The sequence below is a fragment of the Pezoporus flaviventris genome, unplaced genomic scaffold (assembly GCF_033815535.1).
Source record: "Pezoporus flaviventris isolate CSIRO_AGI_PZ_B2104156 unplaced genomic scaffold, CSIRO_AGI_Pfla_v1 ptg000031l, whole genome shotgun sequence".
NCBI classification, from domain to species: domain Eukaryota; kingdom Metazoa; phylum Chordata; class Aves; order Psittaciformes; family Psittacidae; genus Pezoporus; species Pezoporus flaviventris.
In genome coordinates, this window is record NW_026892579.1 from 2,467,169 (window position 1) to 2,483,863 (window position 16,695).

Sequence of the window (16,695 nt, forward strand, 5' to 3'; positions counted from 1 at the left end):
GTATTAGGGAGATGTGTATAACCAGGTGAAATGACAATTTAAAGAAATACTTTTATTAAGGGAGATTTCAACAGTTCTTGTTTTTCTTATTCACATGAGAGCTTTTCTTTCTCTGAATATATTTCCATTGTATTTGTAGTGCTACTACTCAAGCCAAAGGCTTTTCTTCTCTGTTTTTTATTTGTTTCTTTTTAGAATAAATATTAAAAATCAATTTATTTAAAGAATAGATTTAATAGAGCATTCACTTTTCAATACATCTGGTAAAGACAGATCCTCTATCAGAAGCTGAAATTTGTAACACTGTAGCTAACTTAAGACCTGTGTGATGCTGTGGGCAGTATATTGTTAGCTGATGCTAAAACTTAAAACTGGACAGTAAAATTGAGACTAGCCTTTAAAAATAGCTAAGATGCAGGTGATGAAAATATTTGGTGTATGTCTGCTAAGTGGACGGATCTCAGAAGTTGCATGTTTTTATGGGGGATTGGAAGTAAAAGAGAAGCATTTTGAGAAAGAGTTGTCCCTTGTATTGCAAACCTAGAAGACTTCAAAATGACATCTCAGATAGGAAAAAGGAGGAAAGAGGACAAATATTGACTTGTAGTGATATCCTTAACACTGATTAAGCAGAAGCTAAAATGGTTGTCTTGTTACTCTTCCCAACTGGATTCTTATAAAACACACAGGCTGTGTAGATCATGGCCGTGTGGGATGGATGGAAGACAATGGATGCATTTTTGCTTTATGTAGACCTGTAGCCAAAATAAAATCACTTCCTGTACATTTCTTTCCTTCTGACTGGTGCCACAAATTATGATGTAGTGGTTCATAGTTTTTTTCCCCCTAGAAAAAATTGAGTAGATTTGGTCAGAGGTTTTGTTTCATGGTTTATTGATGACTACAAACCAACATTTTAAAAGTGTTACTTTATTTCTAGTCCTACAGGTGTTCATGTAATTGTTCAGTTTACAAAGAAACTTCTTCATGACGACATTTCTCTTTTGTCTGGATCCGAGCTTTTGCCAGTTGTTAAAGGAGCTTTCATTTTTGTATGCCGTCAGATGTACAGAACATGTGAAGGCCTGCAAGTGCTAATTCCTTATGGCTTGCATGAATCTATGGCAGAGGCCTGGAAAAAGGTAAATCTTGTTTTGGACTGGGAAAATTGAAAAAAAAAATCTTGAGAGATTCAGCTTATGCAATAGTTGTACTTTGCTTCGGGTTGCTTATATTTAAGTAGTGAGGTAATGCTTGGGATTGTTCTAAAAATGAAGTTCTACTTTTCAAATTTGCCTTCTCTATGTGAACCTAGCAGAAGCTTTGTTCGAGACTTGATGCCTTAGGATTAAACCAGGAACTCTCAAGGTGGAAAGGCCATTGCTCTTGATGCTAGAGGTCTCTTGCTGTCATGATAGCTGGTGTCCACTACAGATCTTGTCTTTACTCTTGATTTGGGAAATACTGAAAGAAAAACTCCCAAGATGTAGTCTTAGTAATTTTTAGATTAAACTAGTTCATTTTGGTGGGAGATATGGAGGAAAACAAAAAGGGAGTTTCCAAATATTTGACTAAGATGGCATTGAAATGCTCTGAAGAAACCATAATGAGAAATGCTGGTTAAGAGTTCTAGCTTACCTATGTACTTAGACATCTTATTAAGTGTAAACTCTGTACCATACTTCAGTTTGATTGCTAGTCCACTAAGAGCTTGGATCTAACAGTTCTGGGTAATCTGCTTTCTGTTATAAATTTACTGAAAAAGTTATATAGATCTCTGCTTTATTCACTATTCTGTTTTCGTTGTTCTGATAGCCATGCAAAGTGTGAAAATTCTTATCTGTTATAAATATTTAGTTAAGATGGAAAAATGATAGCAGATGCTGCAAGATTAGTTTTCAAAAAGTTGACAGTGAAGTAAAATTCAAACAAATGTTTGAATCTTTAAAGTGACATTGACAGCATTGAGGGGAGGGTAGCACACAAAGCTTCAACTTTGGCTTCCAGCTAAACTGAAAGTATATTTAAACTATAGGTATTAGAACTCTTAGTGGAAAGCAAAAACAGCTAGTTTGTTTCACTTTATATTGAAAAATTGAACTACCTTTCTTTTTTTTTCCTTCCCTCCCCCCCGCCCCAGTAATCGTAAAATATTTTCTTAGAGAATCAGACCAAGGTGGAAGAAAAAGCTGGCTAAAGGGGTTTTATTTTTTTCATGCGAGGAAGTGGGAGAGAGATTGAATGCAAGGGAGAGAAAATAGCTATTCTTCCTGTCAAATGTTGTATGCTTTTATTACAATTAGAAATTTTAAGAAATACAGTTGCAATTTAAATTGAGGCAGAAAACATTATAAAGATGAAACATGAATAGAAGAGACTCTTAAATCACCAGCTTGTGGGTATTTCTCACTGTTTTTATATATTAATATTATCAGGAATGCATACATTTTACTTATTTACAGTCATAATTCCATCACAGTAAGCTCTTGTTTCTCACCAGAGAACGCTGGTTTTGGAACTTACTTTCTTCTTTGCATTGAGAACTTTAGGATCTTGTTGAATTATGGAGTTTGGTTCACTTGAATCATGCTGTAGTTTACATAATCTGTCTTTTGAGTGGCTAGTCAGTCTTCCTTGAACTAACCTGTTAGTCTGTTTAATGTTTATCACAGGCAAACCATTAGATGCTTTTGATGGGCATTTCCAGTTATTTGCTCTAAAGCACAGCAGCATTTACACATGCACAAAAGACTTCTTTGCACATGAAAATCTTTTATTATGGTGTAGAACATTGTTTAGAGAAATTGTTTTGACACATACAAGATAAGTAGGCTGAATGTGATGAATTAAAAAAAAAAATTAAACATTTAACTGACAAAAGGCCATTTCCTCATTCACTTTGGAGATCAAATTGAGACTGAAATGGAATCTACATATTCAGGACTTCAAGAATCGACAAGTCACATTTTGAACTTTGCCATCTTGATTATTTTTTTTAATTATTTTCTGACATTGTTAGTTTTTAAAACATCTGCAGTTTATAAAATATTGCGCCATTTATAGCGTAGCAAAAATGGTGGATTTTGGAGTCTGTCCAAGCTGCAGTGACAATTTTTTTAATGGATAGACTGCTAATTTGATTCCTCCTCTTTTGCACATCTCCTGGAGTTTTAAGCCTGATGGAGAAACAACTTTTTTTTTAGTAGTTTTTGCTGGAATTCTGGGACAGAATTTGCAGGACAGTTGACTATTTTAATAGAAGAGTCTTTTGTATATTTATTAAATCACATTTATAAGAGAGTAGATTAATGACTAATGACTTTCATTTGTGTGGTGCAGTTTGCTTTTATCTCTGGAAATATAAAGCCACTTAAATCAGCGATCTGAAATATACAGTGTTTTTCACACCAGTTATTTTCAAATATCATTTAAATAAGAAACCTTGTCAAATACAAAGGCATGTATAGAGCTACATAAATATATAATTATATCCACACAAATATAAATAAATTTATACAATTTATAAGTACAAGTTGTCAGAATTACTTCATTTGTTGACTCCAGAGGCTGTTATTTCCATTACCTGTGATGGAAGTGAAGAGTTGCTTTATTTATTATTTTTAACAATATTAAGGTTAGAAAGTAAGAAGAGTTTTAAGAATTTTAATAAAATTGTAATAGCTTTAAAATGGTTTATACTCAAGGAAGAAAAACATGCCAGCCTTTTCTGTAATAAAAAATGTAGTGAAATAGTGTATTCTGTGCCAAAGGCTAGACCTGTTCACTGCTTGGTTTGATTGGTTTTTTTTGTTTGTTTTTTTTTGTTTGCTTTCCTTAAACATAGAACAAGAATATCTGGAGTTTAAAAATGGTGTAAATAAACATTAAGGAGGCATTTATTTATTTTTGATTTTATTTCACAGATGAGTGTGCTTTCAGAAAGAGTACCGACTCCTGTAACTGGTGTGGACTCAATTTCATCAATAAGTCTGGAGTCAAAAAACAGGTAAGTTGATACTTAATTTATACCCATGCATAAGTGTTGAGTACACACTGACTCTTTATCCACAACTGAGGCATCTTAATTACCCTGCTTTTTTTTTTTTTCCAAAAGCATAGTGGTTAGTAGAGTGAAATCATCCTGGCATAGGCCTTAGTAGAGTTACAAAATTGTTCTTGAGCTTTCACAACTTTCTTGGCTTACAGAATTGTTTCTCATTTATGTAAAATTGACTTATGGTCGATTCTGACTACAGAAATTGACTTGATGAAAATGTGAATTAGAAAGCATAAAACAAAGTGCCTGTCAGAGTTTATCTTATGGGTTTAATGTGGTGTTAGTCTAAAATGCTGTTCTGCTGAATGGTACCGTACACCTTCACAATATTATGTAGCAAAAAATGCATTATGCATATTAAGTGAAAGTCATCCTTCCTTTTATACAAAAACTTGGTGTCCTTTTATAGAAGTTTGTGTGCATTAGGATGGGAAATAACAGGTATTTGTGAGCCTGAAAATTCAGGGTGACATTGGTGTTAGTGCAGAACCTAGTTAATTAACTAGATTCTTGTTTATCCTTTACAATAGAGTTCATGTATAATTTGCAAAGATACTTCAACAGCTCTAGTCTGTGATGGTGGCATGTGAACTGGTTATAGCACCTCAAATCTAGAGGCAAAAAGAAATCTCGGGTGCAGAGCTCTGACTGTGAAGGCTGTTACTAGTCATTACCAGAGACATAAAGTTTTCTCCTAGTATCTAGATTTTTCATTTAGCTGTGAAACAAGACAGCTGGGTCTTTGGGTGAAATTTTTGCTTCTGAACATGACATGGCAGGGATTCTGCAGAAATGATTAAAGCTTGGGGTAATGGATGACTGCTATGAGGAAAGCTGCATGCTGCTTACTGGTGCAAGAAGTCAAAAATGGGGAATGAGAACAGAACTCAAGATGAGAATCCACTTAGCAAGTGCTTTAAGAGAAGCAGAATCACAAGAGTCTAATGGTACCTGCAGGAATGGTACCTAGTCAGAGGTGATGTAGTTGCTTCACTTTTCTTTATGGGGGATAGAATATTTTGTAGGGCAGAGGGATATCATCATACCTCATTCTTACAATTGCTGTCCTTCCTGCCATGTCTGTAGGAAATAGGTTCCGTTTATTGTTGTTAGTACATGAATGTATTTTCTTTATATATAATATTTTAGTTTCATAATTCTGTACTCACTTTTAGAAGGTGCTTTATCTCCTCTAATGTGAGTTTTTTAGCTCCTTGTAAGTCATCTTATGTTGGTGAGAAACTGTGCCCGTTTTGCTAGTTTGTAACTGCCACATTAAAACCTCAAGACTTGTCTAGAATCAGATAATAAGTCATAAGTATATTTAAAGATGGCATAGGTCTTTTGGGTTCCCCATTACATCATATTTCTGTTATGTGTTCCTATTTAACCTTAGTTTTGCCAGGATGAGTTTGAATATTTGTACAAATACAGTCTAATACATAAGTTTCCCAAACATTTTTCTTAAAACCAACATAAATGTTGTAAACATAGGGTAAACATAGAGTCCAGGAAATGAAGTGGTGTTTTTCAAAGCTAGAAATTGTAGTCTTAGATTTTTCTCCTTGCTTTTTTACATATCTTTTAAAATTATTATTTTTCTACTCTTGCAGTTTGTTATGGGAAGAGACTTTGTTAGATGCCTTGCTAAATTTTTCTGCCACACCCAGAGGATTGTTTCTGCTTCATAGTACAGGTGCCATGAATGACTGTGTGAACTTTATATTCAGCAGTTTATCAAAGAAACTCCAGGTAAGCATTGCAAGTCTGTCTGTACAATTTTACTTTCTTTTAGTGATTATGATGAAATAAAAAGGAAGAAAATAGTACATAAAAGAATCCAGAAGCCACTTTATCACTTTCTTTTTTTTTTCTCCCCAAAAATGAATTTAAATGCAGCTTATCTTTGATATTTGCACTACCTTAATTTAAGTTTATTGGATGTTGCTTATCTTCAGATATAGAGGCATATATTTATTTTTCAGACTTCTTACTGTAAAGTTTGAAATGCTAGGATTTTTTGTTTGTTTGTTTTAAGTGCAAATTTTTTTTGACCACCTTGTTAGATGTTAAATCTAGATATGCTAGACAGTACTTGCAATGCACATATCAGGAGACGAAAGATGATGTTATAGGTATCTTAATGAATGTGTACAAAAACCGTGATACCAGTGTTTTTATTCGTTGCTGATGTTGCATGTCTCAGCCATAGTATTTTGTATTTAAATTTTTAGAAGACACTTGTTAAAGATGTTTGATTTGGAATCTGACCCTGGTAAGTCTTTAGAGGCTAGTTTCTCTGAACTGTTCAAGTCTAACCATATAGTGGATTAAATTCTGTAAACAAGTGTAGGAAAGATCAATATTTAAGAGATCATTGAAGAGTTTCGTGCCCTCTGAATAACTAACACTGAGCTTTATATGTGTTACTAACAGGCAAATGAATATGAAGAGTTTGGTAATAAAGTGATTATTACACAAATGGCAACAACACCATCAGGTGCAGTAGCTCTGCAAAGTTCAGGTAAATTGAAGAATGGTAGTATTATGAAGACTTATCTGCTGTAGTCTTGCATATTGGAAAAAGACAGTGAGAATGATGTTAAAAAAGATCAGCTGCATAGAATAATTATACTTTATTAGAAAAGAATGCCTAGATGTCCATTGATTTCTTCTTGATGAAACTTTCTTCTTTCCAACTTTTAAGTAATCTGCTTATCTTGATGCAGCGCTGTATTTGTTTTGGTTCGGTTTGTCTTTTTTTATTTCCTTAAATTAATCAAAATCTTTACTCCATTGGTTTGGATTTCCAGAAATTTCCTGTATGTGCATGAAGACATTTACATCTGTTAAAAAAAAAAAAAAAATTGCTTACAATTTGCAAGTGCTTCTTATGATATACACATCAGAATTGCTAACTGTTGATTTCTGTAATTTGTATGTACTTTTCCATGGTTACTGAGTACTCAAAGAGTGAGAAACTGCAATGGCCTGAATTTCATTGGTGCTCTTATAAAATAGTGAGATGGAATTCAGATTGTCTGAATTGACAGTTCTCGTATGTCAATCCATACCACAGAGTCCCTTAGTTGTTATGTTAAGACTAGAATCTTACCAATAAAGTAAAGCTACTTAAGTTGCTAAGGAAGTCTATGAGGTACAAGTTTCCAAGTATCTTTTGAGTGTTCAGAAGTGGCTGATGTGTAATTAAAATGACTTGACGGAAAGACTCAGAAATGTAGGCAAATTCTGCCAGGAATTCAAGGAAACTGATTGCTTGTTGGTTATTTTCGCATCTGGGGTCTTTCGGAAAGCAGCGAGCAGATCTAGTTGAGGAGTAACGATCTTGTTTATGGTTCTCAGCCAGATTGCTTCGTATAGCCCTTGGCATCAAAGACAAATAATAAGCATTGTGTTTCAACCCTGAAAGGAGGCTCTGTAATGGACGTGAAGTTTGTATTAAGCACATAACTTAGGATAGTCATCTAACTCTGAAATCTCCAAACTTTTCTCTTGTATTTTAAAAGGTAACATTATAAAGTCAGCTAGTAGTGCTTCTCTTAAAAATTTCTGTTTCAGTCCTTAACTTTTCATTGTGGTATATTTTCATTTATTAATGAGTTATACCAAATCTGTATTTTTTTTTTTAAACCATAGAGACAGTGCTAGCTAAGCCTTGATCTGTAGCAGTTAACTTGTTAAAGAAGGTCAGATATGTGGAAGATATATATAAATATCATCCTACTCTAGTGTAATAGTCTTTGCAAACTGTTGCTGTATAGCTTAGATTTAATATAAGGAGGTAGCTTGACAAAGGATTGAGAATGGCAGGAAAAGTACCCCTCAGGCAGTCTGTCTTGTGAAATTTTAGTCTACAGTGTAGAGGATATTTGAGAATCTGAGTTAGAATTGTGGTGTAAAATGTTTTTCTTATGAAAATTGTTTTTCTGGTATTCTTGTCATTTTCGTGATTAGAAAAAAAATTTGTTTAGGCTTTATAAAGGCACTTGTAACTGAATTATGGGCTCTTCTGGAGTGTGGAAAAGATGATTTAAGGATAGCCCAACCCAAATCTACTCCCATTGACCCTATTGACCAAAGCTGTCAGAAGGTGAGAAATTACTTAATCTTCTGTATTGGCATGGAAAAAACAGTGGTGTATGTCAGATAGGATGTACATACCTTTCTGTAAATTTTTATTGCACTATACCAGCTTCTTGAGACGTGGGACAAAATTAGTATAATACACTAGTCAAAGGATGACTGATTGAAAGGATTCTTTCGTTTCATGGCAAGTCACAATGCCAAGGACCCATTAAGGTAAATATAAAATAATTTATAGCAATCTTGACAAAAGCGAAATTCTTAAAATACTGGCCATCAGTTCATGTCTCTGATTACTGTAGTTAGATCAGAGAGGGTGACGTTTTAGAGTATGCTGTGTCTCTAGATTTTAGAATTACATGGTTATGAAAATACTATAATTTTAAAAATTGCTTGCACAACTTGATAAATAGTACAAATTTCACAGACATTACTGTGCTTTTAGATTATATAGACACCTGCCAGGTTTTGTGGTCTCCTTTTAGGCAGCTCTATTTATGTCAAGTTCAGCCTATAAAGAAGAATAAGAACAAACTTAAAGTAAATGGCAAATAATTCTTAATATTTACTTGTTTAGACTTAATGGATTAATGCTTCCCGCCCCCCTTTTTTTCTTTTTCTAGTCTTTTCTGTCTCTGATAAACTTGCTTACATATCCTGCAGTTTTTGAGCTCCTGAGTAAACAAGATATACCAAATAAGCCAGTGTATTCATTCCGTGAAGTACCTACAGATATTATTGTAAGTACAATTTTTATTTTGAGAGAAAAATACTTATCTAAAGATATTTTTCCTGAGAAAATGTTACTGTAATAATAGAATATGCTTTTTCTTATCACCGAAAGATATTGACATTTTCTGCATTTTATATTATATACAGCATGAGGGCAGTATATGCACATACCACTTCATGTTAACCTAAATTTTCATTTTGAAATCCTAAATATAATCTGTGACCTTGAGTGGCAGTTAAAATCATGTTTGTTTTTTTCCTAATAAGCTAGCACTTTGAATTGCAGCTGTGTTTAAGTGTTTGTTTAGCACAAGATCTCGATTTATGTTAGTTGAAGTTGTTTAGACAGAGTATACCATGATAGTGTATGTTTGGGATTTTGTAGTTCTTTTATGTAATACTATTTTGTGATTTCAGGAGGAAATTGTATGATAAATTCTATTTTTCCAATTCATTCAATGTTAGTGTCTGCCAGTGGATAGTTCTCTTCAGTCATCAAGTTTTCTGAGGCACTGGGGGAAGGGATATAGATCTATGTTGAAAGTGAAACATATTTGAGAGCTTTCAGATCGGGGTAGATTTTAAGTAACAATTTTTGTGACTGTTGAAAGCTTATGTTGTTTTGGCTTTTGAGGTGGCACTTCAATATTTTGATGGAATTCTGTCAGTTTCTAGAAATAGCAATACTGATACAGTTACGTATGGTACAGTTAAAAGTTCTGAGAACAGTTATAGGTGTTTTGGGTGGGAGTTGTCTCACTAACTTCTGTGCAGCAGTGGGTTTTGTAACCCTAAACTGGTCATCCAAGATTATGTAATGTAACAGAAGGGAAATAGTTCCTCTGATGTTAATTTAGTATCTCATGGCTAAGTCTAAATACTCAGTAAACTTCTGGGGTTAAGCAGACGTATAGATATCCTATAACTGTATTTTTGGGCAATGATTGTAAAAAGCTAAAGATAAAAGATCTGACAGGATGCAACTATGGTTAAAAAGCAAAGTAAAGGCAGTTTCAGTGGCACTAGAAGATTTGGTTAGATTTAATTGGTCTGCGTGCTTAATTTTTCTATGTTTGTGAATCATGTCACATTACCACAGGATCTGACTTTTAATATTCATGCTGAACTTTATTGATAGCGCACAGACCTTCGTCATCTTTGTATGCCCTTTATTTCTTAAATACACAGGATTTAAACCTTTCTTCCTCCTTTATATTTTTGGCTAATTACTTGCATTACTTGCATCATTGACAAGAACAGATCATCAGTTGAGCTTTTCCTATTTTCAGCTGTGCCCTTAGGAATTTTTTTCTAAATATATACTGCCTTGGGTCTTTAGGGGGGGATTTGTTGTCATTGTTTTGGTTTTGGTTTGTTTGGGGTTTTTTGGTTTTTGTTGATTTTTTTCTTTTTTTTTTTTTGGTGGGTGGGGTTTTATTTGTTTGGTTTTTTTTTTTTTTTAGCTCTGCTTGCCATATTTTAGAAAATGGAGCAGATAAATCAGATATCAGCAGATAAATCCCTCTACCTTCCATCACTCTTCCTTTGAGAGGTTCTACAGTACACAGGAATCTAGTTTGAAAGATACCCTGCAGATCTGTAGCTTTGAAAGGCATGACAAAGTGGGTGAAATTTCCCCCTCTTTGCCTTCCCCCATGAATATAGAGAATCTTATTTTTAGATGGTGTTTCTTAGGTAGTCAAAGTAGATGACACCCTACCTGTAATTTTTAAGCTGTGCTGTGCGGTTGGGCAGTGGAGATCTATCTGCACATTTTTCTTACTGGGCCTTGTGTTGGATCCTGTTTGTTTTCTTCTTTCCTTATTTCCCAGATCAGAGCTTGGTCTGCTTTCTCAGTAGTCTCATATCTTTTGCAAGCTCCAAGCTTTGATATATAGATGAGAGGAGGAGGTTGTCACCAGGGAAATAGCCCTTGGCATTTAACTTTTTGTATGTTCAAATACTTAAAAAGCCCCAAACAAATCAATTACTTTTATTACCAATTTTATCAACAGCCCTGAGGTGTGAGTTGAATTGTTTTATTGTGAATTTTATTGTGAACATACTTTGTGGAAGAAGTGCAGTGTTCACAGCTGCCACCCAGAAAATCTAATAGGAAGATATGGTTTCACTGTATTCTAAATAAGAATGCATTTTTTGAAGACAAGTACTTTGACAAGTACTAGATTATTTTTTTTTCTCTTCCTGGAAGTTTTACTTGTAGAGTTTACTTTTCTCTCTGTTAAAAAAACAGAGCTGTAGTTGGTTTCATGAAACCACGGATCCTTACTTTTCTCTCGTATCATATTGATATGACTCATTGATCTAACTAGTTAAATAACTACTCTCTCAGAAGTCTCTGAAACTGTACTTCTTATATGCAGAGAAAATTGAAGTTTGGATTTAATCCAGATTATCTAAAACCCACAAGGACTGCGTAGCTTGTTTCTTCTGACCGTAACATAGTAGTCTGTGTCTGAGATGATAACATCAGTGAATGTGTTTATGCATTTCTTAGTCTCTTAATGAAATTATTTCTTCAGAAGCAGTTTCAATATGCAGTGAACCAAAGTGGAAGATAATTAGGTTGGATTTGTGGAAAAAGTGGGAAGCAGCCACAGATCATTGTCTATTACATGAGATGGTGTAGGATAAGATGTAAGCCTCAACATCCAAGCCAGGCCTTGCTACACTGAGAATAAATAGCTGTGTTTTGAAGCATGTAGCATTAACTAGTGTTAGAAAGGGTATTATACTAAAGGATTTACTGTTCTTTTCAAGAAAACAGATGTATGCACATTTCAAACATAGGAAAAACAGTTTAACATTTTTGTTGTGGATTAATAGTAAATGAGAACTAGTATATTTGATATGCTAGGATCTTTTATGCCCACTAACCTTCTGTATGGTTTCTTTTTTGTCATTGACATTTATGGTGGACAGAAATAATTCCACTGTGTGTTCAATAGTAGGTTTCATTTTATAGAAAACATCCCTATAAAACTGTTACATGCATAAAATATGAAATCATAAATCAAGTTTTTAATATTTGTCATCTTTTGGCAGGATATCATTGACAGGCTTATAATTTTGAACTCGGAAGCTAAAATTCATTCCTTATTCAGTTATGAGCAATCACATATTTTTGGGCTGAGGTAAGACACTCAGTTTTTGTTCTTTGGTCACATTAACTAGGATACAACATGCTTGGATGTTTTGCTTCTGATAACAATGTTTGGTTTCTATTATGCATGAAGGTGAAATTCCCTCTTTTTTTAAAATAAGAAGATTAAATGAAAAATGGCCTACGAAATGGAAATGGTGATGAGTCTAATCTTATTACCCCTAAATGGATATATTGTAATATGATATGCAGTAACAGAAATTGCATGTTATTTCACCTAGTTGATTATAAAGAACATGCAGCACAGCCATCGTAGCTCAAAAACTAAAAAACCTTCCACAGTACTAAAATATTTTTTACCATGCTTATATTGGAATTTGGTTTATCTAGTTTCCCTGTACTTAAAATTATTTTTTAAAGTATTAATTTAATTATCCCCAATTTATCAAAAACTATTTTGAGAAGGAAAGTACCATTTAATCCCAACTATTTCTAGAGCATAAAGGAACACTTACGCTCACACTGTTATGTCATGCTTATGTTTTGTAATATTAAGTGCTTTATAATATTTTAACATAGAAATTGGTTTCTAATTCTTTCCAAATTTGAGTATATAAATCCTTGAATTCACATTTTTGTTATTAACATATTTTATGCAACTGAAGTAGATCTGCTGGATTGTACTTGATGCTCAAGATCGGAGCATCCCGACACGTAGGAAGTCAAGGAAGAGGGCCAAGAGACCTGCGTGGCTAAATAGGGAATTGCTGGGTATGCTCAAGTGGAAGAGGAGAGTTTACAGGTCATGGAAGGAGGGGCTGGCCACTTGGGAGGAATATAAGGCTGCTGCTAGAGGATGTAGGAAGGCAGCTAGGATGACTAAGGCATCCTTAGAATTAAACCTGGCAAGAAAGGTCAAGGACAGCAAAAAGAGCTTTTTTAAATACATGGCAGACAAAACTAACACCAGAGGCAATGTAGGCCCACTGATGAACGGGATGGGTGCCCTGGTGACAGAAGATAAAGAGATGGCAGAGTTACTGAATGCCTTCTTTGTCTCTGTCTACTCTGCTGCGGGCAGTCCTGAAGAGCCCTGTACCCCTGAGACCTTAGATGAAGTCAGGTCGATGGAGCGGTTTGCCTTAGTCGATGAGGAATGGGTTAGAGACCAGTTGAGCAATCTGGACATCCATAAATCCATGGGTCCAGATGGGATGCACCCGCGGGTGCTGAGGGAACTGGCGGAAGTCATTGCTAGACCACTCTCCATCATCTTTACCAAGTCTTGGGAAACGGGAGAGGTGCCTGAGGACTGGAGGAAAGCAAATGTCACTCCAGCCTTCAAAAAGGGCAAGAAGGAGGACCTGGGTAACTACAGACCGGTCAGCCTCACCTCCATCCCTGGGAAAGTGATGGAACACCTTATCCTTGGTACCATCTTAAGGCATATCAAGGATAAGAAGGTTATGAGGGGCAGTCAACATGGCTTCACCAGGGGGAAATCATGTTTGACCAATCTCTTAGCCTTTTATGAGGAAATAACACAGTGGATGGATGATGGCAGAGCGGTGGATGTGGTCTACCTTGACCTCAGCAAAGCATTTGACACAGTCTCCCACAGCATCCTCACGGCTAAAATGAGGAAGTGTGGACTGGATGATCAGGTAGTGAGGTGGACTGCGAACTGGCTGAAGGAGAGAAGCCAGAGAGTTGTAGTCTATGGGGCTGAGTCTAGTTGGAGGCCTGTAACTAGTGGAGTGCCTCAAGGGTCAGTACTGGGACCGGTATTATTTAATATATTCATCAATGATTTAGATGAGGGAATTGAGTGTACTATCAGCAAGTTTGCTGATGACACTAAGCTGGGAGGAGTGGCTGACACGCCAGAAGGCTATGCTGCCATCCAGCGAGACCTGGATAGGCTGGAGAGTTGAGCAGGGAGTAACTTGAAATATAACAAGGGAAAGTGTAGAGTCCTGCATCTGGGCAGGAACAACCCCAGGTTCCAGTATAGGTTGGGGAACGACCTGCTAGAAAGCAGTGTAGGGGAGAGGGACCTGGGGGTCCTAGTGGACAACAGGATGACCATGAGCCAACACTGTGCCCTTGTGGCTAAGAAGGCCAATGGCATCCTGGGGTGTATTAGAAGGGGGGTGGTTAGTAGGTCGAGAGAGGTCCTCCTTCCCCTCTACTCTGCCCTGGTGAGACCGCATCTGGAGTATTGTGTCCAGTTCTGGGCCCCTCAGTTCAAGAAGGACAGGGAGCTGCTGGAGAGAGTCCAGCGCAGGGCAACAAAGATGATTAAGGGAGTGGAGCATCTCCCTTATGAGGAAAGACTGAGGGAGCTGGGTCTCTATAGTTTGGAGAAGAGGAGACTGAGGGGTGACCTTATCAGTGTCTATAAATATATAAAGGGGGAGTGTCACGAGGACGGAGCCAGGCTCTACTCAGTGGCAAACAATGATAGGACAAGGGGTAATGGGTACAAACTGGAACACAAGAGGTTCCACTTAAACTTGAGAAGAAACTTCTTCTCAGTGAGGGTGATGGAACACTGGAACAGGCTGCCCAGGGAGGTTGTGGAGTCTCCTTCCCTGGAGACATTCAAAACCCGCCTGGACGCATTCCTGTGTAACATTATCTAGGTGTTCCTGCTCTGGCAGGGGGATTGGACTAGATGATCTTTCGAGGTCCCTTCCAATCTCTAACATACTGTGATACTGTGATACTGTGATACTTCATAGTATGGAAAAATTTCATAACCTTGCTCGACAAGATATAACCCAATTGATTAAGTACTGTGACGTTAGCATTCTGCAGCTGTATTTTTACTTTGATATCACAGTAAAATTATTTCATAACTCTGTATGAATAATCATAATATACAGTATAATTTGCTGATAAGGATAAGCATGGAGGAGATGAACAGTGGCAGAATTTGGAATTGAAACATACATGATTTTATCATATAAATCAGAAGTTTTAAATGCTGCTTTGGAGGAAATCACTAGTTGGGTAGGAATGAGAAGTCCCAAGATGAGATTTGAAAAATAAGATACTATTTTTCATTAAGGATTATACTGACTTCATAAAAAGCTTGACAGAACTCCCATTGATTGAATTAGAATAAGGGAAAGTGAGATGTTTTATGGTTTTAAAATTATAGTTTACTTTAGATTGTATTCTATCTTTGTAAGGTAAAAGAACAGATTTATCCCACAATGATGCTAGGAACACTTATAAGGTATAGGCAATTGAATTATTCAATCTGATTGTATATGCTGTTGACTCCCATGCTGTAAGACTGAGGCTGATGATACACAAATACATGGAACATGTGTTGAAGTTGTGGTGAATGCTTGCAATATTTTTTTAAGGAGACCTACACCCTGTGAAGCAACAGAACCATTTGTAAGTACGCATATGAGCAATGTAACAAACTCATCTGTAATCATGTAAAAAAAACACTGTTACATGGATAAGAAGATGAGCTTTAGAGTTCACTGTGGTAATGGTATTTACTGCTGCGCACTGACAAAGTCAAAAACCAGGTGAAAGTCCAGCAAACTCCCAGATTTCAAGAAAAGTTTTAGTATTTTCAGTGCAGAAACCTACTCATAAAAGTGGTAGATATTGTAATAATTAAGTAGTAATCAGGCAAAGGAAAGATTTTTGAAACAGTTAAATATTTTCAGTGGAAGCTTTTGTCTTCTGCAGGGATTTTTCAAATCTCAGTGATACTTTTTCTTTTATTTTTTAATTTTAACTCTTAAAAAGCCATGTTTCCTGCCCCCCAGCTTTCTTTACCTTTGCTGTAAAAGAAAGGAAGATAAAATTCTAGTGATTTTAATATCAGCCTCTTTATACCACAAACAACGTAAGAGTGTGTTTACATACTGATTAAATGGCTTCTCAGGAGCATTTGGGGCTTGCTGTAAAGATGTTTTTCCCACATAATAGAGAATTGGCACATGCAAGCCTTTTATTATGACTAATTCTCCTGCCTGCACAGTGAGAATTTTTATTCTTACAGTTATTCAAAGTTCCCTGTTAAAATGATACCAGAATTCTGGATGATTCTGGAATTCATCATGCTTGCTATATTGTTTTTTAGTGTTAAGGCTTAAAAGAAACCCTAGGCTATATTATCTGAATATGAGAGGTATTACAGTTTATTTTAAATACCTTTTGAAAACAAGTTCCATGAACATTTCTGTGAGCGCTCCTGATTGCAGACAACTGTGTTCTATAAAGTGAACCTTGCCTTGTGTAGTTGGTTTGCTCCTTGACCAAATTCCATCAGAATACCAATTTCAGCAGCAGTTAGATCCAGTAATATCAAATGCTTAACAGATCTGAAAATTTAGAAAGTTAATTAGAAAGAGCAAACCTCTTTGCTGTTATGTAGAAATAAAATATTTAAATGTTTATGGTAACCACATTATTGAAAAAGTGAACAGTTTTGTGAAACATTTGTCTAGAAACATTTCTTTCTGCTAGACTTAATACCAACTATACAGCCAAACCCACATTCTTTTAATCATTCACAGATCTGCACAGCTATATATTTTGTTCTTTGTATACGTGGCTCACCCAGAGCTGAGTGCTGAAATTCAGTTCCCCTTAACTTACAGGTTATACTCTGAGTTCCTGTAACCCACTTTTATTGTTCAAAAGG

The 16,695-nt window shown here is 35.7% G+C and overlaps 1 protein-coding gene across 6 annotated transcripts in view; it reads left to right on the forward strand.

The window, feature by feature from the left end:
* The window catches only part of TBC1D32 (TBC1 domain family member 32), an 85,296-nt gene that overhangs the window by 20,105 nt on the left and 48,496 nt on the right, over nucleotides 1-16,695 (forward strand). For all 6 annotated transcript variants that reach the window (XR_009744505.1, XM_061460025.1, XM_061460028.1 and 3 more), the window contains exons 17-23: nucleotides 941-1,142; nucleotides 3,924-4,006; nucleotides 5,671-5,809; nucleotides 6,494-6,581; nucleotides 8,050-8,168; nucleotides 8,785-8,901; nucleotides 11,960-12,048. Coding sequence is in view for 5 of the 6 variants with exons in the window: in XM_061460025.1 (XP_061316009.1) it covers nucleotides 941-1,142; nucleotides 3,924-4,006; nucleotides 5,671-5,809; nucleotides 6,494-6,581; nucleotides 8,050-8,168; nucleotides 8,785-8,901; nucleotides 11,960-12,048 (837 nt within the window). In the remaining variant the exon portion in view is untranslated. The remainder of the gene's footprint in view (nucleotides 1-940; nucleotides 1,143-3,923; nucleotides 4,007-5,670; nucleotides 5,810-6,493; nucleotides 6,582-8,049; nucleotides 8,169-8,784; nucleotides 8,902-11,959; nucleotides 12,049-16,695) is intronic.